Source organism: Colobus angolensis, unplaced genomic scaffold (assembly GCF_000951035.1).
Source record: "Colobus angolensis palliatus isolate OR3802 unplaced genomic scaffold, Cang.pa_1.0 Scaffold155, whole genome shotgun sequence".
NCBI lineage: Eukaryota > Metazoa > Chordata > Mammalia > Primates > Cercopithecidae > Colobus > Colobus angolensis.
The window spans coordinates 3950510-3970818 of NW_012114655.1; the positions used below are offsets into that span (position 1 = coordinate 3950510).

A 20309-nucleotide genomic window follows, 5' to 3' on the forward strand; every position below is an offset into this window, starting at 1 on the left:
GCACTCCAGCCTGGGCGACAGACCGAAGACTCCGTCTCAAAAAAAAAAAGAACACTGGTGATTCATGAAAGGGGGTCAAAATGCAACATCAACAGGAGTTTGAAAGAAGTTGATTCCAACCCTCACGGATGGCTTTGAGGGGATCAAGACTTCAGTGGAGGAAGTAACTGCTGATGTGGTGGAAACAGCAAGAGAGTAAGAAGTGGAGCCTGAAGATGTGCCTGAATTACTGCAATCTCATGAGAAAACCTGAACTAAAGAGGAGTTGTTTCTTATGGATGAGCAAGGAAAGTGGTTTACTGAGAGAATTGACTCCTGGTGATGATGCTGTGCACATTGTTGATGTGACAACAAAAGATTTCAAAAACTATATAAACCTAGTTGATAAAGCAGCAGGAGGGTTTGAGAAGACTGACTCCAATTTTGAAATAAGTTCTACTGTAGGTAATGTGCTATCAAACAGCACTGTATGCTACAAAGAAATCTTTTGTGAAAAGAAAGCACAGGTGATGCAGCAAACTTCCTTGTCTGATTTTTTCAGAAAGGACCAAAGTCACCCTAACCTTTAGTAGCCACCCCTTGATCAGTCAGCAGCCATTAACATTGGATCAAGACACTTTACCAGCAAAAAGATTACAACTCACTGATGGCTCAGAGGATCACTAGCATTTTGTAGCAATAAAGTATTTTATTCTTCTTTTTTTTTTTTGTTGAGACATAGTATCACTTAGTTGCCCAGGCTGGAGTGCAAAATGGAGTAATCACAGGTCATGGCAGCCTTGATCTCCCAGGCTCAAGCAATCCTCCTACCTCAGTCTCCTGAGTAGCTGGGTCTACAGGCATGAGCCACCATGGCAGGCTAATTTTTAAAAAATTTTTTTCAAAAATAGTTTTTGCAGAGACAGGATCTTACTACGTTGCCCACTCTAGTCTCAAACTCCTAAAGTTTTTTGTTTTTTGTTTGTTTGTTTTGAGATGGACTCTCACTCTGTTGCCCAGGCTGGAGTGCAGTGGTGCAATCTCGGCTCACTGCAAGCTCCGCCTCCCGGGTTCATGCCATTCTCCTGCCTCAGCCTCCTGAGTAGCTGGGACTACAGGCGCCCACCACCACGCCTGGCTAATTTTTTGTATTTTTAGTGGAGACGGAGTTTCACTGTGTTAGCCAGGATGGTCTCCATCTCCTGACCTCGTGATCCGCCCATCTCAGCCTCCCAAAGTGCTGGGATTACAGGCGTGAGCCACTGCGCCTGGCTGGAATAAAGTATTTTTTAATTAAACTGTGTCTTTTTTTCAGATGTAATGCTATTGTACACTTAATAGATTATAATATATGTAAAGATAATTAATTTTGTATGCATTGGGAAACAAAAAAATTTGTGTGACTTGCCTTACTGCAATATTTGTTTTACTGCAGTGGTCTGGAACCCAACCCGCAATATCTCTGAGGTATGCCTATAAATCACTTAACAAAGTTTCTCTATATGTATGGGATTATATTGTGTAAAACATACTCATAAAATACTCTGAAAAATTCATAAGCCATGCCTATTTCCAGTTCACTGTTTTACCCTATAATTGTAATGTCTAGTCAAATATTAGCAGCTAAACATAAACTGACTCTAATCCGGGCATCTCTAACTCATCCTCCCATCCTAGGATTTCATTAAATTTGGGATAGGATTTAACCATTCAGAAGAATTTGGCCGACGAGGTTTAAACCAAAATCCCGTGTAAGTGAGAATCATTTAAACATTTAGAAAATCACAACACTGACAAAATACTACTTTTAAACAGCATAGCTATTTATACTGATAGAGGGGGGAAAATGTTTTCTTCTCTCTAGGAAAACTTTAGAAATATTCTGGGAAATGAAAGATCAAAGAAGTCATTTTACTTTTTCAGTATAACAGATTGGAAGGCAAAGATGAGTAATTTAACATTAAGTTTTTCACAATAAAATCATTAAACCTAGTTTGTACTTTTCTAAGTTTTTAATTTAAAACCAAAATAGCTAAATTAATATCTTAACAATATACATCCTTAAAAATGTGCTTTCTTAAAATTCAACCCAAATTGTGCAGATTTTTTTTTAAGAGACAGGGTCTCACTCTGTCACCCAGGCTGCAGTGTAGTGGCACTACTTTGCCCCACTGTAGCTTCCACCTCCTAGGTTCAAGTGATCCTCTTATCTCAGCCTCCCGATTAGTCCCAACCACAGGGGTCTCACTATGCCCAGGCTGCTCTTCAGCTCCTGGCCTCAGGTGATTCTTGGGTCTCAGCCTCCCACAATGCTGGGATTGTAAGGCATGAGACACCATGCCTGGTCAACTGTGCAGAATTACACATTGAAGTAATAACAGGCAAGGCACAGTGGCTCATGCATGTAATCTGAGTGCTTTAGGAAGGTAAGGTGGGAGGATCACTTGAGGCCAGGAGTTTCAGACCAACCTGGGCAGCATACAAGACCCCATCTCCACAAAAATTAAAATAAAAAAATCAGCCAACCATGGTGGTGAACACCTGTAGTCCTAGCTACTTGGGAGGCTGAGGCAGGAGGATCACTTGAGTCCAGGTGCTAAAGCGCTATGATCACACCACTGCACTCCAGCCTGGGCAGCAGAGTGTGATCGTATCGCTCCAGGAAGAAAAAAAAAGTGGTCGGGCACAGTGGTTCGCGCCTGTAATCCCAGCACTTTGGGGGGCTGAGGCAGGTAGATCATGAGGTCAGGAGATCAAAACCATCCTGGCTAACATGGTGAAACCCTGTCTCTACTAAAAATATAAAAACATTAGTGGGGCACAGTGGCGGGCACCTATAGTGAGGCAGGAGAATGGCGTGAACCCAGGAGGTGGAGCTTGCAGTGAGCTGAGATCTGGCCACTGCACTCCAGCCTGGGCGACATAGCGAGACTCCGTCTCAAAAAAAAAAAAAAAAAGTAATAACAAAGGCTATTATTAAAAATTTTAAAATAACGTTAAAAATTGTTTATCGTGATGCTAGTTAAGCAGAAATAGGAGTTAAAGTATATAAGATAATACATCAATATAGAAAAAACAAACCCACTTATGTTATACATTTAAAAAAAAATCGATATTTAATTCAACACTGTTGTCATTTCATCTGTCTAAGAAAATTATACCCCTGAAGTTCTTTTCTCTTGCTGCTTTTAGAAAAAAAAAAGTTTCACATCAAGCACTTATGGGAGATTGGAGTGGGGAGGAAACAATAAATGAACCTCATTAGTAATTAAAATCAGATCCCATGTGTACAGAACTTCGTGACTATCCGCACAGGACCTGCTTCCTCGCTCACACCAGCTTCATCTGGATTAAAGCCCCCCAGTAGCCACAGATTTATCAAGATTTCTGTTTTAAAGCAAAACTATCTTTAAAACAAAAGAGTTCTATTTCTTGAAACCTGAAGAACTAAAGACTAGCTTTTAGTATGTTATAACTCCATCTACTCATTCCTAGCATCATAAAGAAGATCTTCCCCAGGATGCAGTTCATTTTCTTTGCCACGATGACTTGGTCATTAATGGGGTGTTACAGAGCTCCCTGAGCAATGAGACTTAGAGATTGTCATATGCTCCAAAACTCACTACCTGGAACACAGAGGTGTTCAGTAATATATGCTAAACAAGTGATGAAAGCAGTACAGAATCTAGGGTCAGAATACTGAAGACACACACATACACAAGCAGATGTGTCTGATGCCTGCAGAAAGCCATTCAGAGCACGGGTAGCCACAAACCAAAGACTCTTCTGGTGCATCTTCCCATCAGATGCTTGTATAGTATCCCTGCACAGTACTTTCTGAGGCAGTGGTCCCAGAGTTGGAGAAGCCATTTCTCCCACTGCCCTTTTACCTTGCTTGCTCTTGTCTCCTGGCCTTCATGTGTGCTGTTTACTATGCCTGGAACGCATTTTCCATCCACCATTTTGCCTCAGCATTTGGGTCTCAGCTTTGAAGTTACTTCTGGGAAGCTGGGCATGGTCCCCTTGGTTGCTTTCACAGCACCCTGTGCCCACTGGCCACGGCCCTTCTAACACGGCGCTGGATGACCTGCTCCTACACTGTCCTCCCTACTCTCTTGAGTTCTGCGAAGGCAGAGATCATGTTTGTCTCATTCACCATCGTACCCACAGTGAGAAAGGCAGTAAGACTAGCACTTAAAACATCACTTCTGTGAGGACTCGATGAATATTAATGCACATAAAGCCTTAGAACAGCATTTAGCGCAGAGTAAGTATGGAATAAACGTTAGCAGTATTAATCATAGTAGTACCCATCATATGGCAGACATTTTATTTTTTTTTATTTAATTTAATTTAATTTTTTTTTTTTTTTTTTTTTTTTTTTTTTGAGAGGAGTCTTGCTCACTCTGTCGCCAGGCTGGAGTGCAGTGGCATGATCTTGGCTCACTGCAACCTCTGTCTCCTGAGTTCAAGCAATTCTCCTGCCTCAGCTTCCCGAGTAGCTGGGATGACAGGCGCCCGCCACCACGCACGGCTAATTTTTGTATTTTTGGTAGAGACAGGGTTCACCATGTTGGCCAGGATGGTCTCGATCTCTTGACCTCATGATCCACCGCCTCGGCCTCCCAAAGTGCTGGGATTATCGGTGTGAGCCACCGTGCCCGGCCGTGGAAGACATTTTAAATAACCTGCAGGAATAACATGATTCTGCCAGCTGATCCTAGTTCCTCTGACAGCCAGTATCTCTCCAGTCAGTAGGCTTTGTGATGTCTCCATATAGTTATTATGTTCTGTCAAGTCTTCATCAAAATCCCAAGTTCCTCCACTGTTTCTTCTACATTAAGGTTTGTAGACACCTCCTTCACATCCTGACCTCCTATCTCAAGATCAACTTTTACTGTCTACTATTTCTACAAAGTTAAAAATTGGGTCTAATTTTAAGTCCTTTTATCATGGGCAGCTACTTTATTAAAGTTTGTTGAATCGTGCTTCAGTTTTTTTATCTACACAATGAGTCGGGCGGTGAAGGGTAATACTACCAAATTCACAAGAACATCACAAGGATTAAAGTATTAACATAAACAAAGGATGAGATACGCGGCGGTTATATACAAGGATAGGCCTTTTGGTAAACCTGATGTAGGTTGTCTGGGCTTAGAGCTGCTGCAGAAGGCTTTGGATCCTTCTTCCCCCAAGTACATAAATTATATTAGAAATCTTTTAAAAATTAATGAAAATAAAGCAGCATTCAATTTCAACCCCCAGCCCTCAGGTTCCCACTTCTGGAGAGCAGAATGAACATGAAGAGGCAGCTGTGTGTCCAGGAGGCCCAGGTGTGCATCAGCTGTGCACCATTCTTGGCTGCTCCTGGCTCCTGATAACTCCATAATCGGCCTCTTAAGGTTGATTCTATTCTCCTCTGTTTCTTCTTGAATAAAAACATGTTGGCCAGGCGTGGCGGCTCACACCTGTAATCTCAGCACTTTGGGAGGCCGAGGCGGTTGGATCACGAGGTCAAGAGATCGAGACCATCTTGCTAACACGGTAAAACCCCGTCACGACTAAAAATACAAAAAATTAGCCAGGCATGGTTGCACGTCCCTGCAGCAGTCCCAGCTACTCAAGAGGCCGAGGCAGGAGAACAGCATGAACCCAGGAGGCGGAGCTTGCAGTGAGCTGAGATTGCCCCACTGCACTCCAGCGTGAGTGACAGAGCGAGACTCTGTCTCAAAAAAAAAAAAAAAAGTTAAGGGCTTAGGAGACTCCAACGCTAATATTTATTAGGTTAAAAAAAACTTAATCTTGCTGATGGATGCCCCAGTGTTACCCTAAGCTTAGGAGGCAGCAAAGAAAACATACCTAGAAAGACTACAAGGTACACTGTCTTGGGTCCCTAAATCTCTGACAGGGCTGACAGTATAAACATGGTCCTTGCCCTTAAGAAGTTCACTGTATAGTGAGAGATGTAAGTATACAGTAATTACAAAACAGTGTCACTGTTGTAAGTGACAGAAAGATGCCAGAGTGGCGTGCTCATTGAATGAACATAGAGAAAAAAGAATGACTTTGATCAAAAAAAGCAATTCAGAATAGTAGACATTTGAGTTAGGTCTTAAGGAGAAGTAGGCATTTTCTAGGTAGCGAAGAGGGAAAAGGGACATTTCAGGTAGGTGCAGAGGCCCTGGATATTCAGGAATGAAGGAAGTGTAGGTAGAATCAGCACGCATGGGGCGGTGATGAATGGTCAATGAAGAGCTTGGAGAGGTCAGAACTGGGCCAGATTGTGAACAGCTAACGGGTTTATACTTTCCACCTACAAGTATCAAGAAGTCATGAAAAGGGAAATAACATTAGAGGGTTTGTCATGGCCCAGGCAAGAGATGTTAAACCACTGCGTGAGGCAGGGTAAGGTAGACACAGTGAGAACATGAGGGAGGCTCTGCATTCTGGAGATAATTGAAGAGCATCAGGGGACCAAGATGCAAGACAGATGGTGAGAAACTAGACCTACAATAGCTAAACCACAGATTCTTTAATTCACTTAACAATGATCAAATATCTACGGAGTCCCCATTACACTGGGATATAACAGTGAATTAGAGAGAAAGGGTCTCTGCCCTCAATGAGATTATATTCTAGTGGCAGATATCAATGAATAAGAAAAGAGACCAACAAAACAACTACAGACCATGATGGCTACTAAAAAAGAGATAACAGGGCAATGCAATTAAAACAAAAAAGGCAGGCTGGGCACGGTGGCTCACACCTGTAATCCCAGCACTTCGGGAGGCTGAGGCACGTGGATCACAAGGTCAGGAGATCGAGACTATTCCTGGCTAACATGGTAAAACCTCGTCTCACTAAAAATACAAAAAATTAGCTGGGTGTGGTGGCAGGTGCCTGTAGTCCCAGCTACTTGGGAGGCTGAGGCAGGAGAATGGCGTGAACCCGGGAGGTGGAGCTTGCAGTGAGCTGAGATTGCGGCACTGCACTCCAGCCTGGGTGACAGAGCGAGACTCTGTCTCAAAAAAAAAAAAAAAAAAAAAGGCAGTGTGTGCTGAATATATAAAGGTGTCTGGCGTGGCCTGAGGAGATGTCCTTTCAGCTGAGGTATGAAGGGTATGAGTGAAAAATCATACTTGAAAGGGTCAATGAAGACAACATTTATAAGAAGCATTTAATATGTAAGAAACTAATTAAGCACCACAGGTACAGCCACACTTGAGAAGAGTGCAAAGATCATTATAATCAGATAATCAGAAAGGACAATCCACACCTGCAGAGCCTGCTGAAGAAATCCAAGATGAGTTAACTATATCAGACATCTTATCTCTCAAAGATCAAAATGTTTGAAATAGTCCACCTTAGTTTGGGTGATGTTTATGTGTATGAATGATACAAGAAAGTGCAAGAGGAGAGAAAATTTTCATCACTTTGAGTGCATAATCTAGAGAACAGAAATTAGGACATTAAAAATCTATTTTACATGCCTTATAAAGTTCTTGCTGTGATATCATGAACACATACTATACGATGCGCAATTATTTTCACTGTTCACTCATTGATGACTAATGTTACTGTATTAGGAATTTATCCTGTACAAGGATTTTCTACCAGTAGATTATGAAAATTATTTTATTTTTAGCCTATACTGACATCAATATAGTAATAATGTCAGTATTCAATGTTACAGCTAGCTTACCAATTTTAAAAAGTTAAATTTGTGTTTTTAAAAGGCCTACAGCATCCTCAATTTTGATTAATTTATCTACAACATTGAACTGCTTTTCTGTAAGATCTATCTCAAATTTAAGATATAAAATAAAACAGTATACAATAATTTCATGGAAAATTTTACCAGGAAAGGACTTATTTATCTGTATACACTTTGCCTACACTATAAGACTAATAACAAAAATGAGGAAAAGCTTGTTGAATAAATAGAACAAAAAATTTAGTCACACAAATTGTATTTTCTGCATAAAATTTTAAGACTAGATGGAAGCTTAACATGTCTTGCCCCCTCCCCCATTTTTATGTTTTTAGATACAGGGTCTCACTCTATTACTAAGGCGGGAGCACAGCTGTGAGATCATAGCTCACTGCAGCCTTAAACTCCCGGGCTCAAAAGATCTTCCTGTCTCCGCCTCCCAAGCAGCTAGGATGCCAGGATTTTAGGATCTTGCTACGCTGCTCAGGCTGGTCTCAAACACCTGGCCTCGGCCTCTCACAGTGCTGGGATTACAGAATTGAGCCACTGAGCGCTAGGCCTTCCTCCCCATTTTTAAAGATGAGGAAACAGAAATCTTGCAAATGCTATTTGATTTTAAGAAGTTACATGAATAATGAATGGTATGATTCACCAATAAAGGGGATTTTAAAAAAGATCAGTGTTAATATAAATATTTCAAATTATGAAATAAATTTAAAAATGAGTTATTTGCTTTAAAGAAAGCTTTCAAAAAATTCTTCTAAACCAGTGTACTTCTATGATACATCAAGTTTCTACTATAATATCATTATACTGCCACTATGAAACAATGTATTACTGGAGAATCTGGCGAGCATACTGCACACTCTCACCATGGAAGCAATGATGGCTAGACCATGCTAGGAACGTATCAGAAAAAAAACAACTGACTTTCTAGTCTTAAAATTATTTTATCTCAGTCTTTGACACTTCTATGATACTCTATCTTTTCTCATTTCACATCTCCCTCTTTATTTATTTAGTTATTTAGTTAGTTAGTTAATTACTTAGTTAGTTAGTTAGTTAATAGACGGGGTCTTGCCTTGTTGGCCATGCTGGTCTTGAACTCCTGGCTTCAAGCGATCCTCCTGCCTTGGGCTCCCAGAGTGCTGTGATTACAGGCATGAGCCACTGTGCCTGGCCTCCCTCTTATTTCATACCTGAACTTTACATGGTACCCCCCCCAACCCATTTATGTGCATATGCAGGACCATCAAGCCCTAACACCAGCATGTGCGTGCCCACGCATTCCCTCATAAACCCTCTTCTCTCCAAAGCCAAATATTAGTCTCTCTGACTCACATATTCTCTCTCCAAGACTGCTCAGAAACCTACATCAAAGTATCTATCCCATTTTCTTCGGAACTCTCTCTTTAGTTTCATCTAACAGTGCAGTTTATGTGACACTCTGAGAGGAAAACAGCAGTAACTTCTATCTAGTGGAACACCTTTGCTGGACTGAAGGATGTGAGGTGGATGAAAATGCTGTTAGCAGCACTGAGAACTTACTTCTATGTGAATCTCTAATCTCTCAAAGCCTTAGTTTACTAATTTACAAAGAGTCACAGAATTGTTACAAGAATCAAATGGAGTAAGGAAGAGAAGGCATTTTATAAAGGAGCTGTATGAATATAACACAGTAAAGTAGCAGGGATTAAAGTTTTAGGTAATGATAAATAATTTTATGTAACAATGACAAAACTGGGGACTGATGATCAGAAAATTACCTGGACCACAATAGGTTAAAGGATACTACCATTAATACAATTTCATTTTCTCCAATAAAAAATTTTACAATTGTAACTGCCCTCTTTGCACAGCACAGACCCACCAGCTACCCCTGCAGGATGGCTCTGGAATATGGTGGTGTCACTGGCAGCAGGGCAGGGTGGCTCTTCTTTCATACAACCTGATGCACTCGATGGATTTCTTAGACAGTGCCTCCAGCTGTACTTAACTTACAAGGATATCCAATTGCTTAGGAGACACAGTAATGTGTACTTACTTCCAAGGATATCACATTGCTTAAGAGACAAAGTAACAGCAGGCCTACCCAAATCTTTATCATTCAAAGAATAACCTTAAAGGAGCTCATTGGTTGTTTAAGAAGAAAATCATCACACCATGAAAGGGATTAGAATATAAACAAATTTGCTTTCAAAATAAACAGATGATGAACCAGGCGCTGTGCTTTACAAAGCAGCCAGGTTCAGTAAATGCACTGAACACTTTACAGAACAAGCACAACATTGGAAAACAGATGGTAGATTTTGTATTTTAATAAATTGCCAATTTGGCATATAAGAAATTTAGTATAATTAAAGTACTTTTGGACTATCAAATCAGATACATTATCAGCAACTGAGCTCAAATGTTCTGACACTATGCTTCCACCCCAATTTATATGCATTCATGCACACACATATACACAGATATAAGGTAGTCTGAAACACTGTTGATAACCCAATTTTTAATTTTGTTGAATCAGAGTCTATTGTTTCAAAAATTCCACTTGGTACACACTAACTCATAGGTATAAACAGTGAGTCTTAAAATATTATTAAAGTATTTTGGGATCTTCAGAAAAAAATCAAATTAACAAATAGTATTTTTTAGTGTGAAAAGAGTATTTTTGAGAAAAGGTTGAAACCATTTACATACACAAACTAACATGTATAAAGATGTTCTATCATTTCAAGAAAACCTTACACATTGTAGAGGTAAAAGAAACTTACATTCCTGAAACCTTAGTGCTGATAGGCAATGTATGTGCTTGCTTTGTCTAGGAAATCACTCAAAATGAGAGAAGTGATGACAGGAGCTTCAAAGGAAGAAGGGTGTTTCAACGAGGATGAAGGCTGATTACTGGCAGGCAGCAGAGGAGAGACAGAATATTAGCAAACTCACCCCAATCAAAACAGGGAGATGCAGAGGAGAGACCAGCTTCCCAGAGGAGGAAAGCAAGAGAAAGCACTACCCTTAGGGGAACAAGTGTCAGAAGAGCCTGAGGGGACTCTTTTCAAAATGGAGTGTAGTTTCCAGAGAATACCAGGAAAGGGTGATACGGAGATCAACAGAGTAGAAACAGAGGAGGAGATATGAAAACAGGATGGAACTAATGCCTATCAAGTCCTAGCCTTGGGGTGGTGACAAGGTGAGAGATGTGGCTGGAACTCCAACCAGTTGTGAGGCCCCAACCTCGGTCAGCCTGGCCAGTTTCTGCAGGCACTGCCACACAGTAGTTTTACTCCATCTGTCAGCTTTTTATTTAAATAAACTTTAATAATGTTTGAACCTCTTTTTGAAAGTGTGTTTGCGTATCTGGCAAAGCAAAATTTTAATCAACAGCAAAAAAATTATTTTCTGTTTTACATCAGATGAGTAATGTGCTGACATGACAATGTTTAGAAAAGGAACATCTCACACACAAGTGTGAATATCCAATCATCACGCTTTGGAACTGCAAACGGATCAAGAGCAAACCTTTTTTAAATGCTCACCGCAGTAGAGGAGTAAAAATACTAATATTGTTCTGTTTAAGCTCTGAAACAGTTTCTAAGAATGCCAGTGTTGGAAGGACTTTAAGAGCTCATTTAATTTCCTCTATTAACCCCACAGGATCGTACACGTACACCCTAAAAATAATGCTCTGGGGAAGGCAATCTCAGTCTTAACAAGCTGGGAAAGGTAATGACAGCCTTAAAAAGTAATCTTTTCTACTATTTGAGAAAACCTAGTTGAGGACATGCCTTTGGATGTTCACTTTGAAGCTTTTAATCAGATCCCACTTCCTCCGGTTCTGCTCAAGGAGAACAACTAATCCATTACACACACACACACACACACACACACACATTTATTCTTAACATATAATTCACCTTTTTTCCACTCTGTTGACAACTTTCCTCCTTGATCCAATTTAATAAAATTAAAACAAGAAAAAGGCAAAGTTTTTCATTGCCCTATCATAAAAAGACAGACTATAAGCAGTACCCTAGCTAGAGCAGAGGAGGGATGCTTAGAGCTCTTATTCATATACATACAACGGATCTATTTAAGGGTGATTTATTACGGGTGATCTGCCTGAGACATCCATCACCTACTTATTACCAGGACTAAGTACATCTTATTGGACAAATAGTTTAGTTTTTCCTTTCTTGCTTACACATCCAGCATGTGTTCTTCCCCAAACTGTGGGTCATGGTAAGTTTTAGCCTAGTGCTTCTTATAAACCCTATATGTTAGTTGTAAAAGAAAGGATACTGTGATAGTAAATTTTAGGTGTCAACTTGACTGAATGGAAGAATACTTAGAGAACTGGTAAAGCACTATTTTTAGGTATGTATGTAGGTGAATGTGTTTCCAGAGGATACTAGTGTGTAGTCTGAGTGGACTAAGTGCTGCCCTCAGTTTAGGTGGACACCATCCATTTGTCTGGGGCCCTGGATAGAATAAAAACAGAGGAAGGAAAATTGGCCTCTCTCTCTCCTGGTGCTGGGATATACTTTTCTTCTCCTACCCTTGGTCTTTGGACCTGGACTGAGCTGCGCTGTTGGAATACTAGGGTCTCCAGCTTGCAGACAACCTCTCATGGGACTTCTCAGCCTCCATAATGACATGAGCCAATTCCCCTGATAAACCCCCTCTCATATATCTTGAACTCCTGGCCTCAAGTGATCCTCCTGTCTGAGCCTCCCAAGTAGCTGGGATTACAGGCATGAGCCTGCACCTGGCCCCCTTTCATATACCTATATATCTATATATCCCATTGGCTCTCTCTGGACAACCCTGACTAATATAGATATCCATTACCTAACATGTGCTGAGCTCTCACTTTCTGCCAGATGCTGTGCTACTTTACATAAGGTCTCACTGAATCTTCATAACCACCTATGTAACACATGGTGACTCACCTTTTAAATAAATAATTAATAAAACAGGGCCGGGCGCGGTGGCTCACGCCTGTAATCTCAGCACTTTGAGAGGCTGAGGTGGGTGGCTCACAAGGTCAGGAGATCGAGACCACGGTGAAACCCCGTCTCTACTAAAAATACAAAAAATTAGCTGGGCGCGGTGGCGGGCGCCTGTAGTCCCAGCTACTCAGGAGGCTGAGGCAGGAGAATGGCGTGAACCCGGGAGGCGGAGCTTGCAGTGAGCTGAGATCCAGCCACTGCACTCCAGCCTGGGTGACAGAGCGAGACTCCGTCTCAAAAAAATAAAAATAAATAAATAAATAAAACAAATGATCAGATGTGAGTGTCACCTCTTTTCTGAGCCTTTCTCCCTTTCTGGAAGAGGTCCTAACATGTTTCAGAATGGACAGAAGAGAAAGGGGGGTGGAAAGCAAGTCACATGAGAATGGACTGAACTAGTTCAGTAACATTTATTTCCATATGCAAGGAATCTGTATGAAAATCTGTTTCTTAAATGGTTCACACTGTTGATATTTTAAAAGAATAGATTTAATTTTACCTAAGTTGCTTCTTTCCTAAATGACTTTCAGCACTCATCTAAAGGATGGTAATAAATCTTTTAAAACAATAGAGCGGACAATATTGAAAATTTAGGTTTCTCTTCCAATAAATATCAAATGCATGCCAAGCCAATCAAACAATGCCAGTAAATATCAAAGCAGTAGTACTCACCTCCTTTGCACTCTTCATTTTGGTCAGAAATGTATGGAGCTCCATTGTTTCTGCAAACAGGGCACGACATACGGCCTGATAATGATTTGGTGCATCTGATTCAGTAGGGAGATGAGCAGCACACAACTACAGAAGGGGAAAATAAAATAATGGTGCTTCGTTAATATTTGGGTGTTTTTTTTGTACCTAAAAACAGACACGAGCAGAGCGCAGCGGTTCATGTCTGTAATCCCAGCACTTTAGGAGGCCAAAGCAGATGGATCATGGGGTCGAGTTCGAGACCAGCCTGACCAACATGCTGAAACCCTGTCTCTACTGAAAATATAAAAATTAGCTGGGGGTGGTGGCACATGCCTGTAATCCTAGCCACTCAGGAAGCTGAGGCAGGAGAATCGCTTGAACCTGGGAGGCGGAGGTTGCAGTGAGCAGAGATCGCGCCACTGCACTCCAGCCTGGGTGACAGAGTGAGACTCCATCTCAGAAAAAAACAAACAAACAAAAAAAAACAGACACACCCCCACATCTGTATTTTCATATCAGACAGCCAGGCAATTCCCATCATCCAGGGCTTCATGTACCACAAGACCATCGTAAAGTCTATACAATTACATGGGAAAAGTGGTCCACTAACTAACAGACCCAACAGCACAGATGAGTTTACTAGAACTAGCTTTTATTTGAAAACGATAGGACATACGTAAAAGTTTTGGTTGGGAACAGGAAGGGAACCATCATTTACTGTGTACTGATGATGGCTCCAGTTTTTAAACAGTTACCATTTATTAAGCAATTATTATGCCAGCTACAGTATTTGACATGTCATATATCCAACACAATACCATTTACTCTTCAATGAAATGCTGAATTATCCTCATTTTATGGAAAAAGAAACTGAGGCTAAGAGGAGTCACATGACTTGTCTGTCCATAGTCACACGGTTACCATGAGGGAGAAGGAGAATTCAAACACAGTCAGTCCCTACTGGGTTCTGAAGCCAGGCTCATTCCAATACACGTTCAATTTTGTAACATAGTTAAAAAAAAGAATGTCAAAACATGTGGACCTCAGGGAAGCTGCCTCATCAGTAGATGGAGAGTGGAGGAAAGAGGGCAGAGGGGAGGCCACGGGTGCTGCCTACAGCCCTGATGTCCTTTACCGCACAGAGTTCACAATAATCCCTGTACAACTACTTGTGGGTTAAAAGGTGCAACTTAATGCCATGCAAAGCAATTTAGAAAAATCAAACACCATTTAGTGTGTCCTATTAAGAAAGGACCTATTTAGAAAGACGTCCTATTAAGAGTCCCATACACAGGAATAATTTTATCTTTCTATAAAATAATTTGTATCCACGTACAATCATTACATTTTAAAGTACTTCATTTGCACTACAAAGCTGTAAGTTCTCTTAATTTCTTACTACAGTCAGTAAACTGGACACTAATACAGTAACTAAAAATATACATCTTATTTTTAATAATTTCTATTAATTAAAGAATAAATGACATCTTTGTAGTTTGTAATATGCTTAATAATGTGGCTTTTTGTTTTCATGTATAGTAAGCATCTTATACAACCTAATAGTTAGATCACTATCTTTCACAAAATACGTTCTCAAGAAAATATCTCTAGTATGAATAGGAAACCTTCTTCACAGTACCAAAAAAAGCTAAAAACTGATTTATCCAGAAGCATTAAAAGTAGAAATCTCACAAGTTTATTGCTCACAGAGCCACTAATAAACAGTATACTTTTTGCTCAACTATTTTTGTATTTAGAAAACATCTTGCAATACAGAATTGCCATTCAAGGTAATGAAAGACAACTACTAAGGCTTTAGCTTATGTAACTTACCCTAATCTTATATTCCAGTTACAGAATGAAATGGCATAAAGCCACTGGGTTCCAAAGTTTTCAAATGCTATCCACAGTAAGAAATAAATTTATATACATTTACATATTATACACAAATGCATGCATATGTGCATGTTATACACACAAAAGCTTCCCAAAACAAAACTTGCACATTCACTGTTGGGATTTCGCAACCCATTCACGGGTTGTAAAACGCAAGTTGAAAAACACTAGTGTAAAGGTAATAGCTAGGTCTAAAAAATGCTTTTTAAAATGCGTATGGCAACCCTACACATAGAAAATCTAAAGTGATACTACCAGAGTTAGTAAGCAATTTCAGCAGTTGCAGAATACATGATTAACAAACGAAATCAGTTGTATTTCTACACACGGCCAGAGAACAAGATGAGGTCAAGAAAATCATTCCATTTACAATTGCATCAATTGTAAGGAATTGCTAAGGAATTTTGCTAAGGAATTTGCTAAGAAAATTTTGCTAAGGAATTTTGCTAAGGAGGTGTAAGACTTATACACTGAAGAGTACAAAATATTGTAAAAGAAGTTAAAGAACACCTAAATAAACAGAAAGACATCTTGTATTCATACATTGGGAGACAATATGGTGACGGCAACAACATTACCCAAAGTGATCAACAGATTGAATGCAATCCCTAACAAAATCCCAACAGCCTTTCTTTAAGAAATGAAAAGGCTGATCCTAAAATTCATATGAAATTGCAAGGGGTCCCTTGCAAAAAACCAATTTCGAGATCAGGACACTGAGATTTAGAGCAGGTTACACAGCTGCCAATGGCAGAAACGGAGCCGAAACCAGGCAGTCTGGCTTTGGATCCCAAGTTCTTTTCCATTCCACTCTAAAATAAACGTAATTATCTTTATATAAAGGAGAACAATGTTCTTAAAGTCCTTAAAGCATAGAGCATGGTATACAGTAAGCATGCAACAAAATCATTTTTATAGTTACAAAAAAAAGGGACATCAGGGGTTAGGGGGACAAAATTAGGTTATATGACCTTGGACAAGTTACTTAACATTGCTGGGTTTCCATTTATCTCTAAAAAGAGAGGACTGGTTTATGTAACCTGTTATATAAATCTGTCTCTCCTCTTTGCTCTACGTATGGACTTCTAAATTACACTGAAATGCTGAGGTTTTAGAAGGCTCAGTCTTGGATCTTTGGGTATCCTCTGCTTACTGTAGCTGCCCTTGTCTAGTCTAATGGCTTTAAATGCCACCTGTAGGCTGACAACTCCTCAATCCCTATTCCAGGCCAGCCCTTTATGCTAAAAACTTATGGCTATGTACTTAGCATTTCCACTCAGAAGTCACAAAGACAGCTCAAACAACTCTAAAAGTCATCCTTTTTTTCCCCCATTAATATAGGGTCTTGCTATGTTGCCCAAGTTGGTCTTCAACTCTTGGGCTCGGGCAATACACCTGCCTCAGCCTCCTGAGTAGCTGGGATTACAGGTGTGTGGCACCATGCCCAGCTGACAGTCATCCTTGATTATTCTTTATTCCCATACCACTCATATCCAATCCATCAGTAAGTCTTGTTGTTTCTACCTTCAAAATATACCACCTGACAGCTCTCTACTTTCTCCATCTCCTCCACCATCATCACGGTCACGGCCACCATTTTCTTTCATTAGAGGACTCCTAACTTCCTCTCTCACACATCTACACGGTTCTTCTCCACTTGACAGGCAACATCTTTTATAAATGTAATTTGGGTTATGTTCATCCCCTGCTTAAAAGCATCCAATCATTCATTCAGACAACATTCACCAAGTGCGGACTACGTACCAGGCACTGTGGCAGAGAGAAGACATAGTATTTGACATGGTTACGCTGTGTCCCCCCCCAAATCTCATCTTGAATTCCCATGTGTTGTAGGAGGGACCTGGTAGGAGGTAACTGAATCACGGGGGCAGGTCTTCCCCGTGCTGTTCTCACCACAGTGAGTAAGTCTCACGAGATCTGATGGTTTTACAAGGGGGAGTTTCCCTGCACAAGCTCTTTTTTGGCCTGCTGCCATTCATGTAAGACGTAACTTGCTCCTCCTTGACTTCCGTCATGATTGTGAGGCCTCCTTAGCCACGTGGAACTGTGAGTCCATTAAACCTATTTTTCTTCCCGGTTTCAGGTTATGTCTTTATCAGCAGTGTGAAAAAGGACTAATACAGTATTGAGCAAGTCAATGTCCTGTTCCTCTCAAAACTAGTAATGGGTGTCTCAGACCCTTAAACATACACATACACACACATGTTGGGAATAACAGCTACTATTAAGAAAAATAGGCCAGATGTGGTGGCTCACGCCTGCAATCTCAGCACTTTGGGAGGCTGAAGTGGGTGGTCACCTGAGGTCAGGAGTTTGAGGTCAGCCTGGCCAACATAGTGAAACCCCGTGTCTACCAAAAATACAAAAATTAGCTGGACATGGTGGCGGGTGCCTGTAATCCCAGGTACTCGGGAGGCTGAGGCAGGAGAATTGCTTGAACCTGGGAGGTGGAGGCTACAGTGAGCTGAGATCACGCCATCACGTCACTGCACTCAGAGAGAGAGAGAGAGAGAGGAAAGAGAAGAGAGAAAAGAAAGAAAGAAAAAGAGAGAGAGAGAAAGAAAGAGAGAAAAAGAAAGCAGGTGAGAGGTAGAAAATGAGGCCAGTGGTGGGGAGGGGCGATAATCTGGAAAGACTGGTCAGTAGGTGGCACCAGAGCAGAGAGCTCAATGAAGATTGGAGTGAGCCATGCACAGACCTAAGGAAAGAATGTCCCAGGCACGGGAGGGCCAGTGACTCCCACTGAACTTAAATCCCAAAGTCTTCTGTTCCTCAAGTCCTTCATCATCTATAGCTCACACCTACCTCTCAAATCCCACGTGTGGCTCTTCTTTCCACTTTGTTTTGGTAATCCCAGACTTGTTTCTTTAAAACACACCAATCTTTTTGCTGATTCTTCACCCTCCAGGTGTTGATTTCAATGTCACCTGCTTAGAACGTCTTCCCCGTTTGTCCTTTCTAGATGCACTACTCACCTCTAATTTCTCTGTTACTTTTTTTTTGAAATGGGGTTTCACTCTTGTTGCCCAGGCTGGAGTGAAGTGGAGTGATCTTGGCTCACTGCAACCTCCACTTCCCAGGTTCAAGCCATTCTCCTGCCTCAGTCTCCCAAGTAGCTGGGATTACAGGCTCACACCACCATGCCCAACTATTTTTTTGTATTTTTAGTAGAGACAGAGTTTCACCACGTTGGCCAGGCTGGTCTCAAACTCCTGACCTCAGGTGATCTGTCCACCTCGGCCTCACAAAGTGCTGGGATTACAAGTGTGAACCACTGCACCTGGCCTCTCTGTTACTTTTTAATCACTGCATTCTGCATTTTCTTCTTAGCAATTACTAGGATTTAAAGTACAGTAGTTCCTCCTACTGCACAGTTTCACTTTCCATGGCTTCATTTACCTGTGGTCAACTGCGTCCGAAAATATTAAATGGAAAATTCCACAAACAAATAAATCCGAAGCTTTAAATTACATGCTGTTCTGAGTTGCATGGTGACATCTCACACTGTCCTGCACTGTCCTGCCCGGGATGTGAATCACCCCTTTATGCAGCATATTTGCTCTTAGCCTCAAGCGATCTACCTGCCTTGGCCTCCCAAAGTGCCGGGATTATAGGCATGAGCCACTGAGCCTGGTCTGCATCCAGGCATTCGTTATTCAGTTTATTTCCATTGTGATTTCTTCTTTGACTCTTTGGGCATTTAAAAGCAGTTTCTTAATTTCCAAGTATATGTGGAAATAATAAAATCTTTTTATTATTCATATCTGGCTTAATTCCACTATGGTAAAAGAACATTTCCTATGTAATTTTAACCCTTTGAAATTTGTTAAGACTTGCTTTAAGGCCTAGAATATGGAGAAATTTTTAATTGTTCCATTTATACCTGAAAAGAATGTGTACTCTGCAGTGTCTGGTGGCATGTCCTATTAATGTTAAGTCAGGTTTGTTATTCTCATTGTCCAAACATTCTATATTTGTACTGATACGAAGAGAGGTATTTTAAACCTCCACTATGGTTGTAAATTTGTCCACTTCCCCTTTTAGTTTTGATTTATTTGTTTGAATGTTGCTCAATGCTACTGTTATAGGCTATGTTATTAGGTGCACATAAATTTATGAATGCTATTTCTCCTTAGTGAATTGAACTGTTTATAAGTAAGCATCCTTTTTTATCTCTAGTAATGCTTTTTGCCTTTAGGTCCATTTTATATTAAAATAGTATCTGTGATACTTTTCTTTTGGTTAGAATGTTGTATTTGTCCATTCTTTTACTCAAGCTTTCTATGTCCTATTTATAGTGTCTACTCTGTAAACAACATATGGCTGGATTTTGTATTTTTAATGCAGTATAAAAATCTATGTCTTTTAAAAATTAGAGTATTAGGCCAGAACAATCCTCAGAAATACAGCGTGAACCGTGTATGTAGTTTTAAATTTTCTAGTAGCCACATCAAAAAAAGTAAAAAGAAACAAGTGAAATTAACTTTGATTATAGATTTTAGTTAATCCAATAATATGTATTATTGTAATACTTCAAATTATAGTCAATACAAAAATTATTAATGAGGCTTTCTTTTTTTTTTTTTCAAGACGGAGTCTTACTCTGTTGCCCAGGCTGGAGTGCACTGGCGTGATCTTGGCCCACTGCAACCTCTGCCTCCCAAGTTCAAGTGATTCTCCTGCCCCAGCCTCCCGAGTAGCTGCGATTACAGGCGTGCACCACCATGCCTGGCTAAGTTTTTCGTCTTTTTAGTAGAGACGGGGTTTCACCATGGTGGTCAGGTCTCTAACTCCTGACCTCAAATGATCCGCCCACCTCAGCCTCCCAAAGTGCTGGGATTATAGGCATGAGCCACCGCACCCGGTCAACGAGGCATTTTACATCCTTTTTTCGGTACCAAGCGTTTGGAATCCAGCATAGATTTTGTACTCAGTCCGTGTCAATTCAGATGAAACACATTTCAAGTGACTAACAGTCACATGTGGCTAGTAACTAC

The 20309-nt window shown here is 40.6% G+C and overlaps 1 protein-coding gene across 3 annotated transcripts in view; it reads right to left on the bottom strand.

Annotated features, from left to right (window-relative positions):
- SPIRE1 (spire-type actin nucleation factor 1) overlaps window positions 1-20309 on the bottom strand; it is a 220503-nt gene that overhangs the window by 82174 nt on the left and 118020 nt on the right. For all 3 annotated transcript variants that reach the window (XM_011936632.1, XM_011936633.1, XM_011936631.1), the window contains one exon: window positions 13375-13500. In XM_011936632.1, the coding sequence (XP_011792022.1) occupies window positions 13375-13500 (126 nt within the window). The remainder of the gene's footprint in view (window positions 1-13374; window positions 13501-20309) is intronic.